The sequence below is a fragment of the Arvicola amphibius genome, chromosome 2, assembly GCF_903992535.2.
Source record: "Arvicola amphibius chromosome 2, mArvAmp1.2, whole genome shotgun sequence".
In the NCBI taxonomy this organism is placed as follows: Eukaryota; Metazoa; Chordata; class Mammalia; order Rodentia; family Cricetidae; genus Arvicola; species Arvicola amphibius.
In genome coordinates this window covers 139,376,291-139,394,485 of record NC_052048.2, presented here as the reverse complement: position 1 = coordinate 139,394,485, position 18,195 = coordinate 139,376,291, and the positions used below count along the sequence as shown (strand labels likewise).

The 18,195-nt window shown below is 42.6% G+C and overlaps 1 protein-coding gene across 1 annotated transcript in view; it reads right to left on the bottom strand.

Annotated features, from left to right (window-relative positions):
- Nucleotides 1–18,195, bottom strand: part of Jazf1 (JAZF zinc finger 1) — a 321,042-nt gene that overhangs the window by 123,704 nt on the left and 179,143 nt on the right. Inside the window, exon 2 of the mRNA XM_038319197.1 lies at nucleotides 13,989–14,061. Within this exon, the coding sequence (XP_038175125.1) occupies nucleotides 13,989–14,061 (73 nt within the window). The remainder of the gene's footprint in view (nucleotides 1–13,988; nucleotides 14,062–18,195) is intronic.

The window sequence follows — 18,195 nt, the reverse complement described above, 5'->3', positions numbered from 1 at the left end:
GTGTGTATGTGTCCACACACACAGACACACAGACACACAGACACAGCACACACACACACACACACACACACACACACACCACACCACACCACACCACACCAATAAAAATACAGTTAGAAGAGGTAAGGAAACAAATTCCAAATGGAACTGTGGGGGAGGTGAGTTGGAGAGGAGGAAATAATACAAGTACTTGTGTACTTGTGTATGAAATTCTCAAAAAAATTAAATAGAAAGATTTGACTTTGATATTATATAAAATTAGATATTATGTATTTCCCTTAAAACCCCAGGAAACAAGACACTGATACTTTTGCCTTTAAGAAAGATTATGCTAAAGATCAGAAAGTTCTTTTTTTTCAAGGTAAATGATCTAAGGGTATAATATACCTCAATTATTAAAAACTTTCTAGCTATAAGGCTTCAAAACATTTTCTGCTGCTTAACAAAGATTAATGCAACCCAGAAACTGGCCTTTAATCATACTTACTTGGCCCAGGAGAACTGAACATCACTAAATCTGGTTGGTGCCAAATCCTGTGATAAAGTGGGCCATAAGAAAGCACTGCTGTTTGTCTGGGTACAGAGAAGAAACACAAATGACTTTCAAACCAATCTGTTCCATGTGAATGCATCTCAATAAGGAAGACAGAAAGCACAATGGGCCCACTTTATACCAGCAGGACGTCAACTCTTCCTTGTAGCGTACGTCATGGAGGTGTCTGGACATGACCCACACATTCCACATCACTCTTTTTCCACAACAATGGAGGTCAACACTGCTTAGTCTGGGTGAAAGGCAAACCTGGACACCATGTGATACAAAGAGGAGGAGCCTAAGGTGTGTCCAGTTGATACTATGATTCTGAAGAAGACCTACCATTGCGGAACCCTGCTAACCTAAAGACTTATTCTTTGTGGCACAACCAAGAAAATGCATACACGGATACTTCCGAGGAAAGCCAGCCAGCCCCAAGAACCAGATTCAGCTTCTGGGCTCTGCATTCTGAGTAGATTCCACTCAAGAAGAAGCTGACAAGGACTGATGATATGCTGGCCCACCATGCAGAGATTACCCATGCTTGTATTGTCACCTGACTGACTAGCAAAGGTGGGAGCTTAGGATAGCCTCTGCCAATACCGCCCCCTCAACATCACACAGCCCTAGCAGACAGTGCAGAGTGAGCTCAAAGCTGTGGGAACTGCACTAACTGGAATCAGGCAGGGGAAAGCCACCCCTGCCCCTGATCCCACAAGGGCAGCAGCCATGAGTGCAATGACTTGGAACCGAATTGCTACCTACTTAGATTGGAATGAAAAACCCTCACTCATTTAGTTTTATCAGTAGTTAGAGACAATGATATAAAATACAACTTTATACTTAAGTTATTTAACTCTGGTAATTCCTCATGGTCAGCACGTCTGATTAAATAATCAGGCGTACATAAATGCCAAGCTATAGGTTTTCAGAAGTTTTGTGTCAGGAGAGACAGGAAACCTGAGTCTCAGCCTCATCCACACCCACAGAGAACTGAGAGCGATCACCAGCATCTATGAGCAGTTCAGACAATTCTAGGACAGGGCTACGCAAAGACCTGGGGGTTCACACTGCAAGCCTTGTTTGCTAGCTGTGTGAACCTGGGCAAGCCAACGAATTCCTCTGAACCTTTTTAAAAAGAAAGAAAGAAAGAGAGAGAGAAAGAGACAGAGGAAGAGAAGAAGGGAGAAAGGGAGGAAGGAGTGAAGAAAAGAAAGAGGGGCTAGAGAAATGGCTCAGCGGTTAAGAGCACTGACTGCTCTTGCAGAGGACCCAGGTTCAATTCCCAGCACCCACATAGCAGCTTACAACTGTCTGTAACTCCAGGATCCAGCACCCTCGCACAGACATACATTTAAGAAAAATACTAATGTGCACAAAATAAAAATAAATTATTAAAAAAAAGAATGAATGAAAGAAAGGAAAAAGAAAGAAAGAAAGAAAAGGTATGTGTGTGGGGGGGGAGGGATGTTCAGAACGATCTTTTAAAGTAGATTTGTGACTCATCTAAGAAAAAGTATGATTTCACAAGAAACCAGATCTTTGTAAGTTGTCTATGGACTTCTTGTAAGACAGAAAGGGTTATGCATGTTTTAACATAGAGGGTGATACATAAAATACATGTAATATCTTAGGAAAAATAGGTGTAGTGTGAGAAGGATCATGACTCAAGAACATGAAGACCTTGAACTTGCACCCTTTGCAATGAGTGCTGCAGAGAAAGCTCTGGAAGAGTGCTCGCTGTACGCGTGGAGACGAGAGTTCAAGTTCCAACACCCACACAAAGAGCCAGATGTGTTGGCGTGGTAGACTCACTCTAGCCCTGGGAAGGCAGAGGCAGTTCACTGTCCAAGCCAGCCTAGAACAATCTATGAGCCACAGGTCCCAAGGAGATGGCCTGTCTCAACAAATAAGATGGATGGCTTCTTTGGAACAGCACCTAAGTTTGACCTCTGGCCTCTATATGCACCCACTCCCCTACATTCAAACGTGTGCCAGCTCTGAAGACTTGATCACTTGAAAACTGTGACACCTCCAGGACTCAGGAGTTTGAACATCTAATTGGGATGTAGCATCCAGTGCCTGTCAATCATGAACTTATGAAGCTAATCACTGCATTTAAAAACTATCTACACTAGTCAAACATTGTATAGTTTTAGATGCCATGTATATATTTCTGTCATGGTATAAAATGTAGCCAAAGTTTCAAAATATTTCTGTCACATTCACCTGAAATTCTGGAAGCTATTAACTCAGTGCCTAAGCTTTCTCATTTGAGACTTGGCTAAGAAACATATGTGCCATTATATCACAAATCTGTCATTTTTACTATTGTGACAACTGTATTTTATGAATTGGTTTTCTTTGTAATCCTATCTATTTTAGTTCATGAATTTAAAAACATTATTTTGGGAAGCAGTCCAAGAATACTTTTTTTTAACAGCTTGCTAAAGGGGTCCAAGGCACAGAGATGGCTAACAGGTCTTACTTCCTCAGATGGAGGTAAAAGCTGTGACATGCTGCAAGGACTGATGATATAGTCATGTGCACTGAGTGCCACATGCTCAGGGTATTCAGCGACCAGCCACTGCTGAGAACACTGGGACAGGGACATAGTCTTTTGTATCATGCACCTCATTCCTTAAACACCACCATTTCAACACAACTCCCAAGGAGCTGAGGTTAGTGTTGCTTCATGGCTCACTGTTCTCCTCTGCTGGGTGGTCTTGGGTGTTGTTTGGGGTGACATGTCTATGTGGAGATCATTTCTTTCTTGGCCCAGACTTCTATAGCTGGAAGCCACCTCTGTTCAGGCCAATGGTGAGTAATTCCAGGGAACCCTGCTCTGTGGCTGAGGACAGGAAGGACTCACAGGGACAGAAACTGACTTAGCTGTTCTGCTTCTGAGTCAATGACCAAGGTCTTGGCTGTGGTGGAGGAAATGAGAGCAAGTATTTTAGAAGCTGAGACACGGAACTGACCTAAAGCTTGCCTGTGAAAGGCCTTCAAAGGCAGGACCAGGCTTTAGGATCAGCATAATGAACCTCAATGTAAGAAAATTAAGTAATGTTTCAAATTGAGTCCCAAATCAACAGTCTCAGCAGTATGAATGCAGTCTGCAAACGGGAATGCACTAGACCTACAGAGAGGGAAGATTCACGGCCTTCTTAATTAACTCTGAGGTGCTGCACATAAGGGGAAAACAATAAATCAAGTAGATTACTGCCAGCAATCTGAATTTCCAAGTGAAATAAGAGAGGTATAGCACCTTGAGTCATTTTGTAAATGTGTATGGTGGGGGTAGGGGGATCTCTAAGGTCATCTCTTATGCTGTAATTTGCCACTCGGTGATTTAGTTTTATACCACATGCCAAGTATTTGCCATACACTCAGGTGTGAAACAGGAAACAAAGATGAGAAAAACACAAGATAGGAGGGAAACAAAATTTACACACACACACACACACACACACACACACACACACACACACACACTGATTGCTATTTCTGCATTTATCTAAAACACATTGCATATCCACTGTGCAACAGCATTCTAAGAACTGAAGATGCAGCTGTCTAAGTGAGAATACAGAAAGCATCTGACCCTGTGAGGCTCACAAGATAGAAGGTGAAGCAGGGACTCAACACACCATCACATAAGCCAAGGGGTTTCAGGCAGCAAGAAGTACTATGAAAAATGACTGGGAAAAATGAGGGCTCAGAGCTAGCAGATAGGAAAACCGGGGATGGCCTGCAATGCTGGGGATATCCAACCAGATGCAGAAAGGAAGAAAATACCCAACAATCGACAGTAAAAGGCAGACTAGACATTGCATACTCATGTCTTAGAATTTAACATAAGATGCACTAGATATATCTGTACTGGGAGGTTGTTAAAGAAGAACAAAGGGAAGTGTACACATGTGTGCTCTATGCATGCATCTTCCTTTTCTTGGCCACACCTTAGGCTCCTCCCTGGGGGCATCTTGCCTACAGACATGTCTACACACAGGGAGAATATTGATAAACCTGAATCACCCCGTGGTATTGACATTTATTTACCTTGTGTGGTAAGTTTGGTAGGAGACTAGAAGAAAAGCTATTGTTCTCAAATATATTGTAAACAATTTGAACTTTTATAATATTTAGTGGTCATAGTGAATGATATCAATGCTATGATATTAGAAAAGAAACTTGATCAAGGGAATAAGTAATTTCTGGAGGTTGGGGACTCTTCATAAAATAGGTTGCAATGTGTCTAGATGAACAGGATTATCTAGGTCAGAACAAAGCAGAAAGGACCCAAGCAAAGGGCAAAACACCACAGCTTCTATACATGGGGCTAAAAGATGGACCCTTTGATAGCTCTTCTGATGGTAACTACAGGCGGTAGAGAGAATGGCAGAAAGGATGGAGCTTAGGGAATTCTTGGTCAGTCCAAAACAGCAGGTTATAAGCAGGGAAGAGTGACAGACAAAGTGGATACAAAATGTTGAAAAATGGGTCGAGGGAAACAAGTAGAAGATGTCTTTCTGTAGTCTAGAAAACACCAAGTTTTTCTAGACTAATAGGTAGGCAGACACAACTGAACAATAACATCAAGAGGCCATTTTAGAAGGGAAGTAACGTAAAGGAATGGCACTGGGTTAGTCAGCCTGGCTAGAATGTTTCTGTGGCCACAGAAGTGAGGCAGCCAGAAATGAGAACTTGAAAACTGGGACAGAGGGGTCAGGGAACCTCTTAAAGTGACAGCTAACTTCATGGGATACAATCAATACATTCAGGGAAGGAAAATATAAGAGACTAACACAGAGAAAGCCAGAATTCTGGGATCAGAGCTTAAGGGAAAGTCACTTTGTGCCAAAGAGGTAGAAGCAACCAGTCAGAACCAGTTAATGTCTGAAGAAAGAAAAAGAATTTATTATTCATGTCAGGGTTTCAATGTAGCCAGGCTGGCCACAAACTCACTATAGTCAAGGGAAAAAAAGGGTTTCAAAACCAAAGTAGCCTTATCAGTGTAAGCAGGGTAAGGCCTGAAGAAAGATGCCATAGGTACCGGTCATAAAAAGACAGAAGTAGGGAAGGAATGCTTAGGATAGAGACCTTACAATAAATGTGACATGATGAACTAAAAGCAGCCAAGAAGAAGGGGTCCGAAGCCTCAGAGAGATGGGTGTGGTGTGCTGGCCATGGTGACAGCTTTGAAGAAAACGAGGATGAAAGTGCAAGGGTGAAAGATCCAGATCAATTTAGAGACGAAAGGGCCCCAGACCAAACACTGAAAGGCCTCTCTCTGCTCTGCTGGTGAGCTGCGGTCCTATGCTGGTGAGAGGACGGAGAAGTCATCTGGAGATCCCAGCATACTGGGAAATGTTAGGAGCTGAGCTGTGCTCAACTGAGTAAGTTTCCATAGAAAGGAAAAGAATATGGGACAATGCGGGAGGCACAGCTGAGGCTGGACAGCCTGTGCTTACCATGGGGTGAGTGTTCCTCTGGAGTGGGGTCCATGTGCTGCAGGGCAGAGAGATGCGGGTGCGTGTTATCTGAGGCTAAGGATTGAAGACAGTGAGGGGCAAGTTCATGGGGACAAGGGAATGCATCTAGATAGTAAGCTCAGAGCTGCTACCCAGTAGCCATCCTGACTATGGAGGCACACAGAGGCAAGAAGGGCTGAGATGCTAGAATTCTGATACCAATGTAGCACCAAGGAAGCCACATGAAGGCGCAGCATGGGAGAACATCAATGGGGTAAATAGTTTAGGACAGAGTCCTGGGACTGGCAAGGAAAGCAAGAGAAAATCCATCATTGTTTCTAGATTTTTTTTTAGCATCAGTGAATTGTTTTGAAAAAAATCCAATCTCAAAAAAATATTAAAAATAATTTAAAAAAGCTACATAGCTTAGAACTGGACTCAAAGATGTGAAGATTAGTAAGAAATACTGATGAGTAAACACAAGAGAGATTAAAATAAAGTAGCTGGAAGCAAGGTAAATGTGTGAGCAATCTGTTGAGAGCTCTGGGGTCTAGAGGGCCAGGCCTGGCGTGTCTATCACCTGCAAAGCTCTGCCGCCTCGCCTTTCCCACAGTGTGTTTTCTGCCAGCAACACAACAAAATTTTGTTGGAACAAGCCAGACCACCAAAGGGGGCTCTCTTTTCAGCTTCCCAGGGTCCTACAAGAATATATACACACACACACACACACACACACACACACACACGCGCGCTTCTTACATAGCACACTGAACAGGCAGGGTTGGGAAAGAGACATTACAGAGAAAATTTGGCAAGCAGCCATCTTAGCTTTGTTTCAGTGGGTGTCCATAAAACATGGGCTAAGAAAATGGTAGCTCAATGTCTGGCATTTGAGACCTAACAGCATGTAACATGTTTATGGCATGCATCAGGCCACAGACTTCAGTCTGGGGCTGGGCACATAGCAGAGACTTCGGATCTGTAGAGAGAGGAGGTAGCTGGGAAGACATGGCTTGTACTCAATAAACATGACTGCTCTTAGAAGACCATAAACAGGGGGTTTATGATGAAAAAATCTGTGCTCTTAGATTTAAAAATCAAATGCTTCAGTCTTGTTTGTATAAATAAGAGAAGGCTAGTGCAAGCTTTGCTAATTATAGAGTGTTCTACAAGTCTATGACTGATTATAACTTGGCAAAAATTAGTTCAACTGAAAAAGCAAAAGCAAGAGGTGGGAGGATTAGGTGAGGTTTTGGAGTGAGAAGGGGCAAAGAAAGAGAGAAAGCTTTCATTACACAGTTTACATTCTAGTAGAAGGAGAAATCAAAACAAAGATTCCAGACTCTTTTTATTTTTATTCAAAACAAGGTCTTATTCAGTGTGTTTTTATTACGAATCCTTGAGCACGCGGTGATGTTGCTTTCAAGTCCTTTCGTTCAAGCACCGTTTAGTCCTCCCAGATGGTGCGCTACTGAGGTCTGTTCCCTTATCTCAGGGAAAACTGTTCGTCTAGTGGTTTCTTAGTGCACACCAGATGCTGTGGCACTGAGCATCACCATGAAGACTGCTGGGTTTTCCTTCAGTAGCAAGTTCAATCTAGGCTGATCAATCTGAACTGACCAAATCAATATTTGATTAGGTCAAATTTGTAGAACCCCAACTATATCCGAAGACCATTTAGCTTGGTCTGCCTCCTCTGAGAGTCTTATGGCATCTTGACTTCAAGCGCTATTGCTCCTAGAACAAAGTGTTTATTTCTCATTTGAGACCCTTCTGATATCAGTACCATGATTATAGAGTACCAGCATGTTTCCATGCTGATCAGGATGGGATATAACAAAGTCTTTCTTCTATTCCCACTTCACAGGGCCTGCTCATCCTGACCATGTGCAGTGTATTCCCAGCCTGTTCTCATGGAGGACCTGTGGTGGTTTAAATGAGAATATCCTACATAGGTCCAGATGTTTGAATACTTGGCCCCTTGCTGGTGATGCTTTTTGGGTAGGTTTAGAAAGGCTGGCCTTGCTGGAGGAGGTGTGTCACTGGAGGCAGGCTACACGTTTTCAAAGCCATCTGCCATTTCCACTTCTCTCCTGTCTCTCTTTCCTCTCTTCTCTCTTCCCTGTCTCTGTCTCTCTCTGTTTTGTGTTTTCAGTGAAGAGATGAGCCCTCAACTTCTTGTCCCAGCTGCCATGGCTGCCACCTTTTGCCTCTGCTCTATCCTTTGGACTGTAAGCCCAAATGAACTCTCTTCTGTAAGTTGCCCTGGTCATGGTGGTGTACTATGGCAACAGTTGGAAAGTAGCTAACACATACCCTCATGCGGTTTGCTAGAACGTCTGTAGCAGCCCCCTTTCCAGTCATCTTCTCCCCAGCCATACACAAACGCACACATATAAAAATGTGCCCACCCGGGAGTCACAGCAGCCACAGCTCTAACCTCAGCTCTCATGTTTAGCTTCTCAGCTCTGAGAAGTGGCTCTGCTCTGCTCGGGCCTCACCCTTCACACTACAGTAAGGATACCTTCCTAAGTGTCAGGTGGTGGTGAAGACCCCTAGAGCTGCCCTTCTTTCAGGGGTCAGTTTTGAACCACCTACGGTCTAGAGCCTGAAAATCATTATATCACATAATTTCTCTAGCTACTTTTGGTGAGACAATTAGTGATAGCCATTGCTTAGTACATTTTATGTTGTAATTTGGAAGAATGCTGAGTTGAAATTTCCCCCCAAAGATTCTTCTATGAATATGGGCAGTTTTTACAGAAGAATTCTTACAGTTTTCAGAATAATTTAATCACTTACTCAAGAAAATGTATACATTCTTCAGTAAAACTCACTGAGGGTCACCATTGTCCTGGAGGGTGGGAATTGAAAATGCTCCTGGATTCATGATGTTTATTTCATCGAGTAAATTATTCTGGCCTCCTCCAAAGCCATACTCTCTCTGCTACCATCTCTTTCATTACTGCCTTGATCAGAGAAAGGACAAGGTCTTTGTTCACACAGCATCACTATGTCATGGGTGCGATATTTGTTTCATGCAAATTAATCATCATCAATGAAGGAATTGCTTGGGATGAGGGAAACAGGCAGGGGTGAGCCATCTGCCACATGGCTCATGAACAGCAAACAGAACTCGGAGATAGGCAGCCTGCCTCTGCATCATGTCTAGATGAGAGGAAGGGAAAAGACACCTCATGAGGAAAACACAGGTTATTCTCAAGCACAAAAATTAGAAGGCAACTGAGGGAGCATGTTTGGGCATAATTTTGTCTTCCTTTTCTCTAGCTGATCATGGGGGGGGGAAGGAAGTTGTGCATTTTGAATTACAAAGAAGAACAGAAAGCTATTCTGTATAAAACCTCATTCCTTGGGGAAGCCGAGGAGGGGGGTGGAAGTGATAAACAGTTTAGCAACCTCAAATGATATTTTCAGAACATGAGTCCCATTAGGCGCCTCAGGCAAAAAGTATTCAAGAACCACATCAGAATGATATCATTCCATTTAGAGCTTGAACATGGATATCAAGCACAGAGGAAGAGGAAATAATGCACCCTGCTGTGCAGAAAACTTCAAACTGAGATAGGGAATGATTTGTAGTCATCTGGCCTTGAACTTGTTATCCTCCTGCCTCAGCTTCCCAATTGCTGGGGTCACAGGTGTGCAACATCACATCCAGCTTAGAAATCTATTTCACTTAACTCAAGCTCCCCAACATTAAAGTCCAGATTGTCCTCCTGTGAGTAAACGGCCATGTGGGAGGGCTCTTAAAGCACTCCTGAAATTAATGTCCTAGGAAAAACTGTGATTCAACCTTCAGAGTGAACATTAAAACAAATTAAAATCATTTTTAGAGGTCAAATTGAAAGCTCACTGCAGCAAGCAGTGCAGGGGAGTGTTACCAAGAGAACCGGAGCTGTAATACAGATAGATGTTAGACTTTCATTCTGCAACAAACGATGAGAATGGAGCACAAGATAGCACTAATTCTCAGTCTGGCATAATGAGACTTTGCATCTTATACCAAATGCTGTATGTATTTGAAAATTAAATGGATTTGGAAATTTCAATTTATGTTATCTTAATAAAAATATTATTAAGATTTGAGAGAACACAGAATAATTATTAACCTTGGCCATGTATGCTATTATATCTCTAATGCTATCTTCAACACCTATTTCTGTAGAGTCACAAGCAATTAAAAAGTTACCTTGTAGTCAGGAGTGGTGATGCACACCTTTAATCCCAGCACTTCAGAGGTAGAGGCAGGCAGATCTCTGTGAGTTCAAGGCCAGGCTGGTCTACACAGTAAGTTCCAGGACAGCCAAAGGCTACATAGTGAGGCCCGGTCTCAATAAAGCCCAAAAGTTACCTGTCTCCTTAAGGTGTTACCTGAACTGCTCAGACAATAGCCTGAAGAAACATCCAAGAGCAGCACATGCTTTTCAGCAAGCTTTGGTGGACGCTCCTCTGTTTTCCTTAGCAGTTCATCCATCTCAACCTCTTGGGTGAATAATGGTGGAAGATGGTTGCCCCTGGTCTCTCTGTCTGCCCTTTCCTATTGGCTACAGAGCCAAGGTGTCCATCCCCACTATAGCTGACAGCTGCTATGCTGGGGTTCACACCTTACACGACCAGCCCTGACTGTGATGCAGCAGCGCCTTGCAAAGAAATTCACGGACGCCTCACTTAGAGGTTTTAGCTTCTACAGTCTCCACTGTTCTCTCTGAGCAAGTTACTGACATGTGCTTAGACTGGATGTGTTGACTGTTCTATATTAGTTTATGTCTTTGACCTCTCTGATTAGGTGTCCTATTGTGTTTGCAACATTATTCTTCAATATTTTCCTCTTTTCTTCCTTTTTTTTGTCTCTGATATCCCAATAAATCTGACTGCACAATGGTTTGATTCTGGAACCCACTACTCAGGTTTGGTACAAATCCCCCAGTGGTACTATCATCTGACTTTTAAAAATTACATTTATTTACTTTCTTATTCATTCATTCCTCTCTCTCTGTCTCTCTGTCTCTGTCTCTCTCTCTCTCTCTCTCTCTCTCTCTCTCTCTCTCTCTCTCTCTCTGTGTGTGTGTGTGTGTGTGTGTGTGTGCCATGTTGCATGTGTGGAGATCAGAGGACAACCTGGAGAGTCAGTTCTCTTCCTCTACTATCTGGGTTCTGGGGATTGAATTCAGGTCACCAGGCTTAGTAGCAAGCACTTTTACCTGCTTGCTTGTCGCTATTTCTAGCTCTTATTTATCTTTTTCTTTCTCGTTTTCTCATGTGTGTTCAGGAAGGTTTCCCAAGGCCTACGTGACACATAGTATTGCAGTAGGTTAAAGGCAAAATCCCAAAGCTAGGTAGTTCCTATGAAGCAGTTCATTAGCTGGAACCACTTTCAAGGTAAATAAGGACTTTTCCTTCTACCTTTAAAGGTCTATTGTGCTTACCGTATTATGTTAAAAGAGTAGAACAATTTAAAATAGGTTAAACAAAGAATAGGTTTTTATATAATTGCTTCTTCTCTGTAAAACAGTACAGAAGGGAAGCTCCATGCTAAGAATCCTAACTCTCTGCTGAGTGACTGGTCAGTGCTATTGCAAAAGAAAGTTCCATCTTCAAATCTGAGGAGGCCAAAGGTCAGGATTGAGTCAACTAATATCTGAAAGGGGAAATACTATCCTCTGTCTCTCCTCCAAACGGGGAAATGCTATCCTCTGTCTCTCCACCTTCACTAGAACCAGTATTCATTTTCCTTTGAGATCTAAGGAAAAAGGAACTTCTTATTTGATCAGCATTAATTAGTAACTAATTAACTTATCTGTATGTGTGTTCTCGTTGGTGTGTGTGTGTGTATGTTTGTGTGTAGGTCAGAGTTCAGCTTTAAGTGCTGTTTTACAGGAGCCATTCACCTTGTTTGTGGAGACAGGCTCTCACTGGTCTGGATCAGTGAAATGAGGGCCAGACATTCTCCTTGTTCCACTGGGATACATGGTGCTGGGACCATGAGTGTGAACTAGCAAGCCCGTTTCCACTGGGATCTAAGTGTTAGGACTGTGAGTGTGAACTAGCAAGCCCGTTTCCACTGGGATCTAAGTGTTAGGACTGTGAGTGTGAACTAGCAAGCCCGTTTCCACTGGGACCTAAGGCTGGGACTGAGTCTGCCTGATCACGCTCGCTTCTTTAAAGGAGTTCTAGGGATTGAACTCAAGTCCTTGTGTTTGCAAGGCAGCCATTTATTGATTGGGCCATCTCTGTAACCTTCACCTTTATCATTTATAAAAGAAAGCCTGCTTCGAGTTCAAGGTCAGTTTGATTTGGATTTCCAGTTCTAGGGGCAGCATAACAAGATCCTGTTTCAAAACAAAACAAAGCCAAACAAGCAAAATAAAACCAAGAAACAAAACAACAAAAACAAAGAAACAGAGAAGTGTGCTTTTCCATCACAGTCAGGATACTGCTGCCGAGCCGGCATTTCTCCAACCTTAGAACTCTCTTTCTCCATCAGCAGTGGCTCTGTCTAGACGTTGCACTATGCTTTTCTTTTCTCCTTAAGGCCCCAAGACTTAAGTTGCTCTTCTTTGCATTATGGCCAGCTTTGCAGCTCTCAAATGTTTGAACCTCCTTTTTGTTCCTCCAGTAGGTTTTTACTTACTCCCAACAAACGAATGTTCAGAGTGTCTACCACTTGAGGAGCACTAAGTCCTCAACACAATGCGTCCCCCACAAGAGTCTTTTGTTCACCATTGATAACCTGCAAGCTTACACATACTTTCTTCATAGAAAGGTCACCAGTAAGCTTGCTAGCCTACTAGAAATGTCTGCTCCTTTAGACTAGATCTATCACCATCAGTACAGTTCTATGAACATAACTAAAGATTTTCAGCTCTCTTACTAAGTACTGGAAATAGCACAGGATCTGTGAAAAACTCATACCTTTATTTAATCTGATACAATTATTAAAGTATTCTAACAACATATGTCAAAAATATGGCTGATAAAAGACTAGAGACATCTTATGCTTCTCCTTGGAAAGCCCGACGAACAGGAAATCTGAAAACGATATGCGTTTAGAGGCTTTCACTAATAAAGTACCTGAAGCTGAGCACAGGTGACTAAATCACAGCTATGGCTGGGCAAGAATCAACTACCTTCCCTAAAATGACACCGGCGTGAAGAGTACAGAGAATTCACTGGCAGATTTCCTCTCCAGATCATAGTCCATACTCTGGCACCAAGAGAATGAAAAAGATCTTTGCCTTATGGGAAAGGGACAGCTAGTAGAAACACATCCACTGAATTATGGGCAGAGAGTTCTCATTCTCATTAAAAACTAATTTCGCTCTTACTCTCTCCACTTTGCTTTGAGAGTGTATATTTTCTTAACCCAAAGGTGACTCTGAGTTCTTGCCCTCAAATTACTGTCTCCTTAATTATTTGAGTTGGCCAAAACACTAAGTCTTCTTTTAGGTTTGATATTTAAGCACAAAACAGTTCTCTAAAGTTAGGCTCTGAATCAATTTAAGTGAAAACTCATGTTGCTCTATACATATGGGGGCAGCTGCTGACAGTGTTTCTACTAAAAAGATGAGCTGCTACAAAATGACTTTCTGAAATTAAATATATTAAATATATTCTGATATTCTAGCTATGTTTTGAATTCATAAAAAAGTACCCTTTCACCCCAAGATTTAAAAGGTTCACTCAAACATAAATCCACTAATCTCTCACACTGCCCCATGAAGTCAAAAGAGCATGTTCTAACCCTGCATACAAAATGCTTCCAAAATGAGCTTGTAAATCAGACATATGCACAGTGGGCTACAATCTATATCCCTCAATAGAAAAACAAGAAGTCTCCACGTAGAGGTTGCTTTAAATGATCTAATCTGCACATTTTTAAACTGCAAGCATTTACTGGTGAAAAGATATCTAACAAGCAAGGCAGCAGTACACAGCAGCTGTCCTCTGGAATGGCTTACCTATTAATGTAACTGAGGGCAACATAGGTCGGCTGCTGCAATTCTTGCTTCTCTAAAACACGTGGATCTGTATCTGCAATAAAACACAATTACGATATTTTAGGATTTTTTTTACATCAGAATATATGAGGATCCCTAACATAAAGTAACAGAGGTTAAAGAGAGAAAAAGATTAATTTAGAATAGGAAAACTCAGTTCACAAAGCATAATGATTTGTTCACTCATTCATAAAAACAAGATATTACATTGCTTTTCAAGAAATTCCAAACATCAACAGTGATAAAACGCCCATCTGTCACACAAGCTCTTGCACAACCCCCTCATAAATACTGGTTTTCACTGCATACAGTTACAATGCTGGCATGGTTTCCGTGGTTAATAGGCCTAAGAAAGCAAGTCTCTGTTAATTATGCTCACTTCAATACTGGAACAAATTAGTTTACATTGAAAAGCTCCATCAATTTGAAAATCTATGGAGTATTGTTCTTGCTCACTGAACACTTCTGAGTCCAGATTCATATTCTGGAGAGCTCTTTTCCTTTGTGAATGTATAACGAATTGACTATAGCTTTTCTAGACTTAAATAAAAATTCTCTTAGTGCTTCAGAGTCAACAAACAGCACATTCACCGGGGTTCTCCCCTCAAAGAGGCAGCATGTCACACCACAGCAACACCTCCCAATGCTGCGTCTCCAGTATAGACCGGTAATGAGTGCAGTCCTCACACCAGAAGCATAGTCTCAGGTTTCACATGCGGAGAAAGCATTTCTTAAATATATGCAAAAGAAATGATCGTATAACAATATATAGGGCAGGGGAGTCACTGTGTATTACTTTCATGAAGAAAGGTTAAAGCATTTCACACTAATTTCTTTTCATTAAAACCTCGTCCACACCATCCCATGATCAGAAGTCTCAGCTGCAGGTGGCAGTAACTGCTCTGATGTCAGACATTGTTTCAAGTACCTTTGCAACAAAGTGTTTACTGCATATCGTGGCCTGAAATACACAACTCCAATGTGCCCTAACAGGTGATGGCAGAGGGAGAAGAGGGGTGGCAAAATAATCAGATTAACACTGCTTTTGACTCTCAGACTATACACCTGGGCAGCAGAGCCAGCAGCCTCATTCATTACGTCCAAGTTAAGAATCTCATATTCACGTTCTATCATTTTTCCTGTGCCAAGAATTCCAGGGAACTAACTCTATTCAGAAATCTTCCTTCCTTGGGTCTCTGCCACTGTAAACCCTTGAAAGCTGAATTAGGAACAAGAGACAAAGAGTCTCTGAAAGGCTCCATCAAGCCCAGTCTCAGGGTTTTGGCAGAGCAGATGAGAACAGATCAGTAATTCACATTTCCTCCCCTTCTTAGCCCCAGTTACTTTAACCGCAGCTGAGGCTGCGGTCTGATCGCTGGTTTAGGGATAAACTCAGTGGCTGTCGAGATACAAGGAAGGCATTCTCAAGGGATATGATTTTCCTTTTCCTTTTAAAATTTCTCCTCCTCTTTCTTCTTCCTTCTCCTCTGTTTAGTAATTTTTTGAGACAGGGTTTCTATGTGTAACCCTTGCCATCCTGGAACTACTCTATAGACCAGGCTGGACTTGAACTCAGAGAGCCACTTGCCTCTGCCTCCCAAGTACTGGGATTAAAGGCATGAGGGGGAAATAGTTTTCAAACACAACCCTTAACACTTATCCAAATCTGCTGGAATCTCAACACATCTTTACTTTTCTGTGCAGAATGTGCTTGCTGGAGGAGAGTCTCCAGAACCATACTTCAGAGGGGAAAATGTCTTGTCTACATACACAGCCATTGGCATGCTAGACAGGCCGTGGGTGCAGATGGTGACTAACGTGCCAAAGTAGATGAGGCTGGAGACAGAAATTGTGAAAGCAAGAAAGGAAGTTAGAAAAACAAGCAAAAACAAAAACCCAGTGGACGGTTTCTCAAGTCCCCACCAAACAATTTGAACTTGGTCCTACGGATGGATGGAAAAGCTGCTCTTTTGTGATATATGGTCACACAGAGTTATTTTGAAGTAAATGAGCTTACAATTTGTGTATCAGTGGGTAAAGAGCCATCTTTCATCTTCTCTTTGCTCTTGTACCTGGCTTCCGATCAAACAGTCTTTCTACACACCATCTTCTAGTCATGCCTCTGCTATTACACTGTTGTTCCTTTCTGGAATTATTCTAAATGTTGCTTTCCCAAGTTATCCTGATTTTAATTTCTTCTCTTTTATTAGTCTCTCTCTCTCTCTCTCTCTCTCTCTCTCTCTCTCTCTGTGTGTGTGTGTGTGTGTGTGTGTTTGTGTGTCTGTGTGCGTGCGCACAGACACACACACATGCATGTGTAGGTATATACATTTATATTATACTTTTCTACTTCAAGCTTGAAGTAACTTGGATCTTGAGGTTTCCCTAAAGGCTTGTGTGTTGAAGGTGTGTCTTTAGTCTGTGGTACAGTTAGAAGGTGCTGAAATCTTTTAAAGGTGGGGTCTAGTGGAAGGAAGTCAGGTCACTGGGGATGATGAGAACCTGTCCTCCTTGCCTAGCTTCCCAGGCTGGATGAGGACAGCACATCCCAATCAGCTACTTGTTTCCAGTATGTGGTTCTGCTGTAACAGGCCTAAAAGCATGTGACCTGTCAACCACAGGCTGAAGTTCTAGAACAACAAAGTTCTAGTCACAACAAAGCTCTTTTCCCAATAAATTGAGCCTCTCTACTGTTTTGCCATAGCAACACAGGAAGGGTCCATTATCACCCTGAAGAAGGGGTCAAGTATCTTCTACAGCATGCTACAGCTCTCTGATGTTTATCTGAAATGTTGCTACAGAAAATGCATGACAATCTTGTCTGACAGAGCATGGAGCATGTTCAACACTGTTTGCAAGGCAAGATTCTGAAATTCTATATTATTTTGCTTCAAAATATTCTATAACCTATGTTTGACTTATGCTTGCATTGCCTTAAGTTATAAATTGGAGGCAGACTTCTGGAAACTTCCAAATGTCACCTTCTCTGAAACAAAACAACCACTGGAAGCTCCTTAGGAATAAAGCACCCCTGCCCCTTTCTCTAGAACGCACATTCTGGACAAATACCCCCAGGCCTCAACCTTCTTTTTAGATTAAATGATTCTTCAAGACAACCTTAATTAGAACAAACATTCACCAAAGTTTTGTGAATGAAACGATGTACTTGGTGCAAGTCAGGGGAGACTAAAGCAAGGCTCCTTGGAGAGACCCCGTCAACTGCTGGTCCCAAATAAGCATGGGTCCTGTAACTTGCTTGCTGGCTGCTCTGTGGTGAGCATGACTTGCTATTTTATGGATATTAATTATGCTGGTGAGCACGTCGCATTCAGTAAAAGTATAATAGCTGCTTTCATCATTTCTCCCTCTCTGACAGCAACATAACTTTGCCATGCTCAACGCCCTACAAGGAAAAGACTCCAGAGGCAGAGTGGCACTGACATGTAGGATGCCTCCCTAGCTCTGCCAGGATGGCAGCATCTCCTCCACAGGTGATGGAGGCAAGGGAACACCATCACCTGGTACCACTAGATAGTACAAATAAAAAGAAACACTTGCTTATCCTGTGCGCTGTGCCATGCAGAGATGGTTTTGCACATAGTAAGCCGCTACAGTAAGTAATCTAGGAAGAGGCGGAATGGCCGTATCACAGCATCTCCGAAGCACTTCCCTGGCTTATTTGCTCATAGTGCCAATAAAATGAGAATGGGAATGCTGCTGCAGCTTCTCAGAGATATAATTCACTTTAAAGGGGTCTGTAGACAACACATTTGAATTTTCTTTTTTTTATTTTTTTAAAAAATTTCCGCCTCCTCCCCGCCTCACATTTACCCCCCTCCCCCCTCCACTCCCCCTCCCTTTCCTGTCCAGAGAGCAGTAAGGGTTCCCTGCCCTGTGGGAAGTCCAAGTTCCTCCCCTCTCCATCCAGGTCCAGGAGGGTAAGCACCCAAACAGGCCAGCCCCCCCCCCCCAAAGCCAGTATGCGTAGTAGGATCAAAACCCAGGGCCATTGTCCTTGGCTTCTCAGTAGCCCTCACTGTCTGCCATGTTCAGGGAGTCCGGTTTTATCCCATGCTTTTTCAGTCCCAGTCCAGCTGGGCTTGGTAAGCTCCGAATAGATCAGCCCCACCATCTCAGTGGATGGGAGCACTCCTCACAGTCCAGACTT